Genomic DNA, 12,355 nt, shown 5'->3' on the forward strand with positions numbered 1-12,355 from the left:
TTTTTTTAAAGATTTTATTTATTTATTTGAGACAGAGAGAATGAGAGAGACAGAGAGCACATGAGAGGGGGGAGGGTCAGAGGGAGAAGCAGGCTCCCCGCCAAGCAGGGAGCCCGATGCGGGACTCGATCCAGGGACTCCAGGATCATGACCTGAGCCGAAGGCAGTCGCTTAACCAACTGAGCCACCCAGGCGCCCCTCTCATAGCAGCCTTTTTAAAAATGATGGAGATGGAGAAACATTAGCAAAAGAGTCAAAGAATATGAAAGAAACATGTAGAGGAAAAAAGCAATGATGCCAAGTTAGGGGCATGAAGGATAGTTTCTTATACCTGAGGCCTGGAAACTGCAACAAGAAGGGCCAGGCTCCTGGGGTAGAGTAACCAGGAAGGCCTGGGTAGCTTCATCCTCCATGCTCTGGACTGCTGCATAAGAAAAGCTGACTCAAGCACAGCTCCTCTACAGAACTCTGGGTCCCATTCCTGGCCTCCTGCCCCACTCATGCCTGTTTTCACAACCTTCAAGGACCACCAGTCTGGGCTCCCAGCTCCCACTTGCGCCAACATCCATATGACATGGATGTCCTCACCTTCTGGGCTCTGATTCTCTCTCTCCACAAAGCACTGGGTAGCCTGTAGGTCCAGGTCTTCAGAATCTGGGAGGGGAAGAATATAAGATAGATAATAAAAGTCATATCTGGGGCACCTGGGTGGCTCAGTCGGTTAAGCGTCTGCCTTCGGCTCAGGTCATGATCCCAGGGTCCTGGGATCGAGCCCCACACTGGGCTCCCTGCTCAGCGGGGAGCCTGCTTCTTCCTCTGCCCTGCAGCTGCTCTGACAAATAAAATCTTAAAAAAAAAAAAAAGGTCATATCTGAAGCTTAACTCCTTACTCTTTCTCTACCATTTTCTCCCCAACCCCAAGCCCCCTGCAATGGACCGAATGTCTGTATCCCCACCCACGTTCCTATGTTGAAACCTAATTCCCAATGTGATTTTATTAGGAGCTGAGTTCTTTGGGAGATGATTAGGTAATGAGGGTAGAACCCACATGAATGGGACTAGTGCCCTTCTAAAAGAGACCCCAGAATTCCTTTTGTGCCCCTCTGTCATGTGAGGACACAGGGAGAAGACAGTGCCTATGAACAAGGAAGCTGGGCTTCACCAGAACATGACTATCCTGGCACTCTGATCTTGGACTTCCCAGCCTTCACAACTATGAGAAAAAATTTCTGTTGTTTATAAACTACCCAGCCTATGGCATTCTGTTATAGCAGCCCAAATAGACTAAGATACCCTATAAGCATTCTTTCTTTTAGGGGTTAAGGGAGGAAGGCCAGCACTTACCCCCATGGTTGTCCCCAGGGTCCTCGGTCTTGTCCACATGTGGTTCTCTCTCCCTTTCTGTGGGGGTCTGGGCTCCCTCTCTCTGTGGCTGGATGGGTTCCCCTGAAGTACCTGTGTCTACCACCAGATCTATAAGGTTCTCCCTCGAGACAGGGAGAAGATCCTGTTCCATCTGTGACACAAGGGACTCACCCTGGGCCCTCGCCTCATGAGCCCTCTCCCGCTCAAGAACAGCTGTATCCCCTTCTGCCAGAGGCTGGCACTTTCCTCTATCTGCCACCACTGAGGCTGCTAAGGATGTGCCCTCTTCTGCATCTATCTCACAGTCCCCAGGTGGAGGAGGCTGGGCTTCCTCCAGATGCACCACAGGCAGCTTTGCTTGGCCCCCTTCTACTTCCACATCTGTTTGATTTGTCCACACCATAGGCACCTGATGCTTCTCCACAAGTATAACAGCTGGCCCTGATAGGACTTTCTCCTCCACTTGTTTGTTGATGTCCACTGTGGCAGAGGCTTGGCTTCTCTCCAGGTGGACCGCAAGTGAGCTCTTATCTTCATCCACCCCTAAATCACTGTCTTGGAGAGGAGACTGCCTCTTTTCTGAATGTGCCTTGTCTGTATGACACTTGGGAACAGTTCCTCTCTTTTCCACTGGGAGCCCCTCCTCCTCCACGTCTGTGTCACTGTCTCTCCCAGCAGAAGTTTGGCTTTGCTCCAGAAGGGCCACAGGGTGGGCCCTACCCTCTTCCACATCTGTATCTCTGTTCCATATATCGACTCGGCTCTCTTTCAGACGTGCCAAAGTGAGCGCTGCTAAGACTTCTTCCTCATTGTCTGTATTGCTGTCAATCACCACGGAGGCTTCGTTTCTCTCCGGAGGGACTGCCAGTTGGAGCTCCCGTTCCTCCACATCTGTATCACTACCAGCTGGGCTCTCCTGTAGATGTACCAAAGCAGGTGCCTGAGGACTCTTTGTACTATCTCCATGGAAGATTTGCCTCTTTTTCATAGGAACTACAGCTGGGGTTGCGGGGATCCCTTCTTCTTCCACATCAGTATCACTGTCTATGAAGCCAGAAGTCTGGGCCCTTTCCAAATGGACCTCAGCAGGCCTGCTTTCATCCACATCCGTGTCACTGTCCTCCCCAGCAGTTTGGTTTTTCTCCAGAGTGGCCCCAAGTGGGACCACCCCATTCCTTGCATCTGCCTCAACTTTTGTGTCATTGTTCCTCTCTTTCACTGAACACTGATCCTTTTCAAGCTGGATTTCAGTTGCCACAGCTTTAGGCTGTTGTGTCTCTGCGGTGGGGCCTCTTCTGGCAGCTAAGGAGGCCTCTCCTGCTGCTGGATGCTGACTTTCTTCCTCATCTGTGTCGCTGTCCAGGTTGAAGGCAAATGGTGGCCCAGGGCCATCTGGGGCAGGAGAAGGCCCCTCTTCATCACTGTGAAGGGAAGAGAAGGGAAAGAGTCTATAGCATCTGTTTCCCAACACGGAATACTCCACTCAACTATGAGCTCCTTAAGGGCAGACACAAGGCAGTAGATGTTTGTTTTGGTTTTTTTTTTTCTCTCTCCAGCAATTAGTTCTCTACTTGGTACAATCAGAGGTGCTCAATAAAAGTTCAGCTGAGCAAAGGAGTATGTGCAATTCCCCAACCCCATTTCCATGATAAGCATCTCTTGCAGATGGATCCTACAGTCCCTGGTTCCTCCTCCTTTTGAAGACTCAAGTATCTGGCCCTTTGGCACTCACCTCTCTGGAACTACTGCTGCCAAAGGGGAGGTCCTTAGTTCTTTCTTCACACACCTTTCAGAAGGAGAATCTGTCAAGAGTACAAAGGAGTAAGTTGACTGTTTTACACTCACCATCTCCATCTTCTCACCCACCCTCCCAATACACAAACATACCTACTTCCTCCTCCGAGTCCTCAGCCAACAGGAGCCTCTGGGGTTGAGTTCCTCCCTGTACCCTGGGTGTCTCTTCTACAGTTAAAGGGCCCCGAGAAACAAAGGGCAGGGGGACATTCAGGCGATGGTACTGGCAGGGCAAGTCAGCAAAGAGAATCAACTCCTGGTCCCTCAGCCGATGACTCACCCCTGGGCTTAGGACCTTAGGAGGCCTTAGGACTTGAGTACCATTGAGGCTGCCACAATCTTGGAGGACAGGTGCCTTGTCCCAGGCCAAGATTTCAATCACTGCATGTTGTTTGGAGATGGATGAAAAGGGCAGGGTCACAGAGCAATCAGGCATTCGGCCCACCATATTCTTCCCGAGGTACAGGGGGAAATCTAAGAATTAGAGAGGCAGATAGGTTAAGGCCTGAGTCTTGGCCTGCTATCAGGAAAATATTCCTGTTGAGTACCCCATTACTAACTCAAGGTCCTCACACACGTAAGAAAAATAAGATGGGGGCGCCTGGGTGGCTCAGTCGTTCAGCGTCTGCCTTTGGCTCAGGTCATGATCCCAGGGTCCTGAGATTGAGCCCCGCGTTGGGCTCCTTGCTCTGCAGGGAGCCTGCTTCTCCCTTTCCCACTCCCCCTGCTTGTGTTCCCTCTCTCGCTGTCTCTCTCTGTCAAATAAATAAATAAAATCTTAAAAAAAATAAAAAGAAAAGACGGGCAACCCTGTCGGGACCCCTCTCACTCTTAAGAGCTTTTTCTGTATTTTCACTTAATAAACTATCACTTTACTCACACACAAAAACAAAAAAAGACAGTAGGATATCTAAGTATTGAAAAATATAAACAATGTGTTATCGTCAATACCCCATCCATCCATATTGGATTTTTTCTATTGTGATAAAATATATGTAAAATTTGGGCGCCTGGGTGGCTCAGTTGGTTAAGCGACTGCCTTCGGCTCAGGTCATGATCCCGGAGTCCCAGGATCGAGTCCCGCATCGGGCTCCCTGCTCGGCAGGGAGTCTGCTTCTCCCTCTGACCCTCCCCCCTCTCATGTGCTCTCTCTCTCATTCTCTCGGTCTCAAATAAATAAATAAAATCTTTAAAAAAAAAAAAAAATATATATATGTAAAATTTGCTATTTAACCATTTTTAAGTGTACAGTTCAGTGGCATTAAGTACATTCACATTGTTGTGCAACCATCACCACCATCCACTTCCAGACCATGCTGGATTTCCATTTGAATCTCTTCATCTCCTACCAAAGTAAAATTGAGCCCACTGAGTCCAGGGCACTTGCCTAGAATAATCAACTCAATCAGCCCCCTCCTCTGCATTACCAGTGAAAAATTTTTTCAGATCTCCTTGAAACATGTATAAGCTTCTTACAACCCTCCAACTACCTCCCCACAAAAATAAGAGGCCTACACCAGTACTTTAACATCCAATAACCTCTGACCTTTTTCTGGTCCATGGGCACTACTGAAGATATGCAATCGCCCTACGGGCTCCAAGCTACACCCCAAGGATTCACTGGATCTCTCTGTCTCCTCCTCTTCTTCAACCTCCCAGTTAATAGCCTGGGTGTCCTCCATGACCTGGGAAGGAAACACATTATCATCATCTCTATCATAGGTTCACCACAGCCTCAAAGAGGGGGTTATAACTGGGGGTAAATCTGGAGAGTTGTGGAGGTTGACATTTCTCCTTCTGACAATCATTCTGTTATTACCCTTCTGAAACATTTAAAAAATATTTGTGACTATAATAAAAAATAAATATTATGGGGGAGGGAATAAATATTAGAAGGTCCCAAGTACACAAACTATACGTAAGCATGTGCTTATGTATAGAGAAAAACATTTTGAGAAACAATGCTTAGCCTACGGTATACAATACACTGATAGTTTTCATTCTTTTTTTTTTCCCCATCCACTATTGTTTAAATGCTGATCTACAACCTGCTAAATTGATTTCACTATCCACTACTGGGTTGGAACCAACAGTTTGAAAAAACCGTTTTAAAGCGAGCTAAATTTTGCCAAGCGTCAACTGTGTGTTGGGCATTGTGTTATGTGTCAGGCATAATAGACATCTGAGACATGCATTTGGGAAACTAAGGCTAAAAATACTAAATGACTTGCTCAGGATAACAGCAGGTAGGTGGAAAGGACAGGAATAAATGTGCTTCTGGAGGCAAAGCCCATGCTTTTTATATTTTACCAGAACATCACAGTGTGATCAAACTAAACTGCAAAGAATCCTAACAGCTGACATACATAGAGGCTTGCTATGTGTGAAGCACTGCTCTAGTTACTTTATAATGACAGACTCTTAATCCTCACAAGAACCTGGTAAATTATTATTATATTCTATTTATCAGATTAAGCATTTGCAACATAGATGGGTTAAGGAACTAGCCCAAGAGCACCAAGATACTGTCTGTCCTCTGTTTAATATTTGATGGCTTTCCATGCCCACATGGTAAAATAAAATCTCAACTCCTTGGCAAGGACCCTCTATGATCTGAACTTCAGGTCCTGTTCCCCTCCCCCCAAAGCCTATGGTTCAGCCACATGGACCTTCTCCCCAATTTCTGAACACACTGCTCCTGTTGTTCCCCACACCTGCATGCCTTAGCCAGTTCCTTGGCCCTTCACTTAGTTTTCTGGTCCAACTCTCACCCATATTTTATGATTCAGTTCAAATGTCACTTCCTCAATAAGGCCTTTCCTGGAATCTTCCCTGCTTTCTGGTGTTCTTTGTGTACCCTCATGGTCCCCACTGGTCAGTGAACTTGTACCTCCCCTAATCCTTCTCACTATACTGTAACCATTAATTTCCATTTCTGCCTTCACAGACCCTCCTGGAGAACTGGACCAGCAGAACTGTGTCTTTTCCCCTAGGGCACATCATTTTCTTTCTTTTTTTTTTTTTTAGGGCACATCATTTTCTTTCGACAGTACCTACTGCGCACCTGGTACTGTTCAAAGAGCTCGGGATACATTCACAAACCAAACATAAAATTAACCCTGCCCTCCTGATAAAAGGACAAAAGAAAGGTGATGAAAACTCCAAACAGTATGGGTGGAATTCACTCAGAAAGATACCACCACAGAGGTTAACTGTTGACAGGGAAAGTAGGACGCGCCCACGGGGATAGTGCTAACTCCCTCCTTAAGAATGGCGAACGCAGCGGGAGCTCAGGACCCTGGGCTCCCATCCAGTGGGCCACCATCTTTGATCTCCACCCCAGGGGGTTCCCTCCAGGCCCAACGTCTTCATACCTAACTCGGGGAGGGGCGTCAAGTAAAGATGAGTATTATAATCCCGAGAAACAAACTTCCAAGTATCCTCCGCCCAGTCGCACCCAAGGCACGCCCCTCCCGCCCTCCGGGAGAACCAAAATGGCTTCCGAGGAGCCGTGGGCGAGGCCCCCAGAACTCACCTACTTTGAGTCCCCGCGCGCGCGCCACCAGTAACGGCCGCGACCCAGTGGCGCAGGAGCTCGTGCGGAGAGGGCGCCGATTCGCTGATTGGCTCCTGCTGCTGTCTTTCACAGCCCTGCTGCCCCACGATTGACGAAGCTCCCAACCCGGAGGCCCAGCCAAAGCCTCGCCCCCAGCCTCGCCCCCAGCCTTGCCCCCGCCCCTTTAACAGCTCAAAGGGGCGGCTTTTCCTGGGCGCCTGAAATTGGTCGAGTGAGGCGGTAATCGGAGGCTACCGTGCGCGCACAGAAAGGCGCACTTCGATTGGGCGGCTCCAAGGCACAACCCACCACCGCTTCACCACCCACCGCCCACTTCCCGCGCAGATTTCCAAACCGCGACCACAGAGTCTGGGTGCCGACGGCGGATAGAGGGGCTTACCATAGCCGTCGCCGGATGCGTCTCCTGCAGTCGGAGAGCCCTTCCTCGGTCCTCCCAGACATGGAGTCCGCTGACTCATGAGAAATGGAAATGCGGTGCAGGTTGCAGTCGTGGCCGGAGGCTGCAGTTGGAGAACTGCCCGTAGGCGTGGCGCTTGAGGACTCCTCATCGCAGTGGAACTTCATCTCCTATTGATTTGGCTTTTTTAGTAGAAGCCCTGTCTTTTCCTCCCTGAGATTACATCCCTGATGGACATTTGGAGGTCATTTTCCTAAGGATCCGTAGGCGAAGAGGGAGAACTGTTTTGTTAACTATCTTAAAGGTTGACTGAGGTCTTTCAAGAGGTTGAGGAAGGTTGATAAAATCATCTTATTTCATTATCTCATACTAAGACGAGAATAGTAACAATTCGATTATGTGTATACTTCAGGAAGGCCTTTTGCATTCATTATCCCACTTTCTTGCGACCACAACAATCAAATAGGAAAAAGTAGATTTTTACAGAGGGAATTGAAGTGTGCCAAGTTAAAGGACCTGCCGAGGTTCCTACTGCTAATGTAAGGGAGAGACAACTTGAAACAAGTCCTCTAATTCTAAATTCTGAACTCTCCCCCACCCCCACAAAATAATTGCTTTCATTGTGATCATGCCCTGAAACATAAAATATTCTCTTTTAAGTGGGTAGAGAAGGTCTTACACAACTTGATGTTTGTTTTTTATTTAGGTGAGGAGAAATGTGTTGAATGCACTGTGAATTATTGATGACCTTGATATCATACGTTTTACAGTGCTTACCACACTCCATTGTTTATACACTTCCCATCAAATTGCAAAATCCTGAAGACCGGGGAACCAATTTTTACTCATTTTGTATCCCTAGCTTCTGGATTGGTGGACACTTAGTATCTATCAAATGAATTAACCCCTAAGAAGCACCACTCTGACTTGAGCACATTCTGTTTTCTCCCATCGGCCCCCCTCTTTTGTTTCAATCCTGAGGCTTTTGAAAGATTGCAACAGCCAGCCACCTAGTCAGTGAATTCAGCAAACTGAAAAACACTTTCACCAAAAGGTCTAGAGAGGCAGGCCGGAAGGCACTGAAATTCTGGCACCTCATCCATAGTTCTCTGACAAAAGCAGTGTCTTCAATGCTGCTCTAAGGCCCGGAACCCCTTACATGGACAGAAACTTCTGACTTCAAGATACCAGTTTTTCTAAACTATTCAACTTACTCTTGTGAACACACCCTCAGACTCAGACAATTACATCTCTATTCTGAAAAGCCATTGCTGCAATTTTGTTTCTCTTTCTGAACATTATCACTAGAAAACTTCCAAGAAAATAGCAGGAGGGCAGTCTCCTCTTTCTATCTGGGAGAGCAGCGGCTTACTGGAGTTCATGTCTTGGGTCACCAAAGGACCAGCTGTTAGATAGCAGAACAGGGTGCTGCATTTCTCCCCAATTTTCGCTGAACTAAGCAGCCCTCTCTTCCCAAGAGCTACCGCAGCAGGGAGCGTTCAGGGCGTGCCCACTCCACCTTCCAACGCCTGGCACCGTAGGGTTCCCAATTCCTGTATCCCCGAAAACTACTCCCTTTTAGTACAAAACACTCAGGCATAGGGGAAAGAAAACTTGCGCAAGGTCATTTTTCATAAACTAAAAAACCCCCCAAACCAAAAATCCAGTATCCACCCATCCCTCCCTTCATTTTGCAGCGTGGACAACAATGGAGGACTACAACTCCCAGTGAGGCCTGCATTCGTCCATCCGAGCAGAGACCAATGGACGTCTCAGACGTGACTGGCATCGACTAATCAGGTCCAGCCTCGATAAGGCTTTGTCTCCCGACCGCGGCGCGGGGCGCGTTCTCCCGCCTCCCAGCCTAGGCGCACGCGCGCCCCGCCCTGCCCGCCTTCCCTCCTTCGCCCTCCCCTCTCTTTTCTCCCTCTCAGAACCTTCCTGCCTCTGCGTTCGGACCTCGCTCCTCCAGCCTCTGGGACACGTCCATCCTTCCAGCCTGCGATTAGCAGTATAGAAAAAAAAAATTCCATATCATTTTCTTGCCCCGTACACACCTTGAGGCGAGCAAAAGAATTAAAAATAAATTTTAACAATGAGGGAAATCGTGCACATCCAGGCCGGTCAGTGTGGCAACCAGATCGGTGCCAAGGTAAGGATTTTAAACCTCTTCTTTTAACTATATTTCTTTTGAGAAGAAAAAAAATCCAGATAAATGATGAATGGTTGTGATATATATTTGCATACCATCCATAGTCAAGCTTTGCCCCTCAAAAGTTTTCCATATATAATAGACGTTTGTAGCTAGAATTTGTTTTTGAAAAATGGGGGAATTAGTCTTGGCTGGCTCATTTTGGGGAAGCTGTTAAGGACCTTTCGGGTTTGGCGGTGGGAAGACCGTGGTTCTGTTAAGATTTTACTTGAAAGTGTTCTAACGGTCCGAGGACCGGGGAGGGAGGGAGATGCGGAAACGGTCCGAGACAAAGCGAGGCGAGGTTTCCCCCAGGTACATCCCCCTTGGCTGGGCTTCGCCGGAGGGGGGAGGCTGGGCGGCGGCTGAAGGGAGCCCGGATCCCACGGTGGGGTGGGGGACGCGGTGCGCCAGGGTGGGCTGCGCTGCGCGGTCCCCTTCCCAAAAGATAGGCATCTCGCGCGCCCGCGATTCCCGAGGGGCGGTCCCGTAGTTCTTTGTGGATGGAAAACTAGTAGCTGCTGGATTAATTTTATTTCCTTTCATCTCCAGTAAAGAGACCCTTTTAGGGCGTGAGCCAGTATGGAGAAAGAGGGCAGGAGGGTCCTTTTCTTTAAAAGGTCCCTCAGGACTAAACGGTGGGAGAAAGGAAGAGAATCCTTATTTAAAGCAAGGGGTAAAAAGCTAGCAAAGGAAGAAAATTCCGAGGCCAAGGCAAGGGGTGGGTTTTTTTGGTGTGGTTTTTTTTTTTTTTTTTTTTGCGCGCGGTTACAGTGTAGCGGGGGAAGGGCAGGGAGGAAGTGCTGCTGCTACGTTGTAGCAGAAGGGCGGGGCCGGGGCGCCCCTGGCGCGCCGGGACAATGCGGCCCTGCCGGCCGGCTGGGGGCGCCCTAGCCCAAGCCGAGCCCCGCCTCTCGCGGGCCGAATTCAGGCCCCGCCCCCGCCCACGCGCGACGCCTCCCTTTGTCAGTGGCACGGCGGGCGCGGGCGCCGCAGTCACGTGGAGGGCGGGGTGGGGGGTGGTCGATTGCGGCAGCATCTAGTCTCTCGAACCCCGGCCCATTGTGCTCGGCGGGAAGGTGTGCTCGTCCCGTGTGGTCGGCCGCCTCTCTCCCCCTCTCCTCACACTCCCACCCCACAATTTTCTGCGATCGCCGGGCCTCCTCAGCTGCACCTCGTCTCGCATTCCAAGCAGTGAAAGCTTCGGCTTCCCCGGGGTTGCGGGTGTCTAGTGGAAGGGTGTGGCAGGCAGACCGGGAATGCCAGGCCCTAGAACCAGGCTCACCACGGGTGTGTCTGGGATTAAAATGTGTAGGTCGGGTGGGCATAATTGGCCGGGACCAGAGTTGTGGAAGTCTCATTGCTTTCCCTCCGCAGTTCTGGGAGGTAATCAGTGATGAGCACGGCATCGACCCCACCGGAACCTACCACGGTGACAGCGACCTGCAGCTGGATCGCATCTCCGTGTACTACAATGAAGCTACAGGTGAGGTTGGGAACCCGGGAAAGCTTGGGTCCCATCTCCTCTTCCGCTTCTCTAGGGTCCCTCACCACCTTTGGATGGATTTGTCCTTTCTTTTTTTAAGGAGGCCTTGATTTGATTGCCCACCGTGGGGCAGAAGATTGGCTCTTCTGCCCCCTGGTGGCCGCACTTGGAATCACAAGTTAGGGTCCCTGGCTGTCTCCCAGCCCCAATTGATCTCTTTTGCCAATTTGTACTCTACTTTATTCCGTATAGGTGGCAAATACGTTCCTCGTGCTATCTTGGTGGATCTAGAACCCGGGACCATGGACTCTGTTCGCTCAGGTCCTTTTGGGCAGATATTCAGACCAGACAACTTTGTTTTCGGTGAGTTATATACAATGTGCTGTTCAATGTATTTGGGTAAAGGAGACAGCAAGGAGATTATTGTTATACTGGAGTGCTTATCCAGGGCTGTATTCTGAAATCTCTAATGCAGGGTGTTGGTAGGGACTGCCTTAGATAGTAAATAATGGGGGAGGAATGTATCACAGGTGAGTGAGAAAGAAGGCACATTTGTGTACATTATTCCAAAAGTTGAAAGGTGGGAATTTGGTCCTTTATTTTCCATGCTTTACTAATCAGGCTTGCCTCCCGACCCCATTCCAGGTCAGTCTGGGGCAGGCAACAACTGGGCCAAGGGCCACTATACAGAGGGGGCTGAGCTGGTTGACTCAGTCCTGGATGTGGTGAGGAAGGAGGCTGAGAGCTGTGACTGCCTGCAGGGCTTCCAGCTGACCCACTCGCTGGGTGGGGGCACAGGCTCTGGAATGGGCACCTTGCTCATCAGCAAGATCCGAGAAGAGTATCCTGACCGCATCATGAACACCTTCAGTGTGGTACCCTCACCCAAAGTGTCTGACACGGTGGTCGAGCCCTATAACGCTACCCTCTCCGTCCATCAGCTGGTAGAGAACACGGATGAGACCTACTGCATTGACAATGAGGCCCTGTACGACATCTGCTTCCGCACTCTCAAGCTGACCACGCCAACCTACGGGGATCTGAACCACCTCGTCTCAGCCACCATGAGCGGTGTCACCACCTGCCTCCGCTTCCCTGGTCAGCTCAATGCTGACCTCCGCAAGCTAGCCGTCAACATGGTGCCCTTCCCACGTCTCCACTTCTTCATGCCTGGCTTCGCACCTCTGACCAGCCGCGGCAGCCAGCAGTATCGGGCCCTCACTGTGCCCGAGCTCACCCAGCAGGTCTTTGATGCCAAGAACATGATGGCCGCCTGTGACCCCCGCCATGGCCGTTACCTCACCGTGGCTGCTGTCTTCCGTGGGCGGATGTCCATGAAGGAGGTAGATGAGCAGATGCTCAACGTGCAAAACAAGAATAGCAGCTACTTCGTGGAATGGATCCCCAACAACGTCAAGACAGCAGTCTGCGATATCCCACCTCGTGGCCTCAAGATGGCAGTCACCTTCATCGGCAACAGCACGGCCATCCAGGAGCTGTTCAAGCGCATCTCGGAGCAGTTCACGGCCATGTTCCGGCGCAAGG

At 50.0% G+C, this 12,355-nt stretch overlaps 2 protein-coding genes across 7 annotated transcripts in view; one reads left to right on the top strand and one right to left on the bottom strand.

The window, feature by feature from the left end:
* Positions 1-7,222, bottom strand: part of MDC1 (mediator of DNA damage checkpoint 1) — a 12,549-nt gene extending 5,327 nt beyond the window's left edge. The window contains exons 1-7 of one of the 6 annotated variants that reach the window (XM_081827825.1): positions 7,116-7,221; positions 4,706-4,844; positions 3,253-3,633; positions 3,098-3,167; positions 1,345-2,786; positions 589-654; positions 332-421 (exon numbers count right to left, since the gene is read on the bottom strand). In XM_081827825.1, the coding sequence (XP_081683951.1) occupies positions 332-421; positions 589-654; positions 1,345-2,786; positions 3,098-3,167; positions 3,253-3,633; positions 4,706-4,844; positions 7,116-7,118 (2,191 nt within the window). In that variant the 5' untranslated portion in view covers positions 7,119-7,221. The other 5 variants (XM_081827824.1, XM_081827829.1, XM_081827826.1 and 2 more) reach the window with 5 other exon arrangements.
* A 1,820-nt stretch (positions 7,223-9,042) lies between these two features.
* Positions 9,043-12,355, top strand: part of TUBB (tubulin beta class I) — a 4,387-nt gene continuing 1,074 nt past the window's right edge. Inside the window, exons 1-4 of the mRNA XM_006734390.3 lie at positions 9,043-9,285; positions 10,702-10,810; positions 11,063-11,173; positions 11,456-12,349. Of these exons, the coding sequence (XP_006734453.2) occupies positions 9,229-9,285; positions 10,702-10,810; positions 11,063-11,173; positions 11,456-12,349 (1,171 nt within the window). The 5' untranslated portion in view covers positions 9,043-9,228. The remainder of the gene's footprint in view (positions 9,286-10,701; positions 10,811-11,062; positions 11,174-11,455; positions 12,350-12,355) is intronic.

The sequence above is a fragment of the Leptonychotes weddellii genome, chromosome 8 (assembly GCF_054177405.1).
Source record: "Leptonychotes weddellii isolate Sample4059 chromosome 8, ASM5417740v2, whole genome shotgun sequence".
Lineage (NCBI taxonomy): Eukaryota > Metazoa > Chordata > Mammalia > Carnivora > Phocidae > Leptonychotes > Leptonychotes weddellii.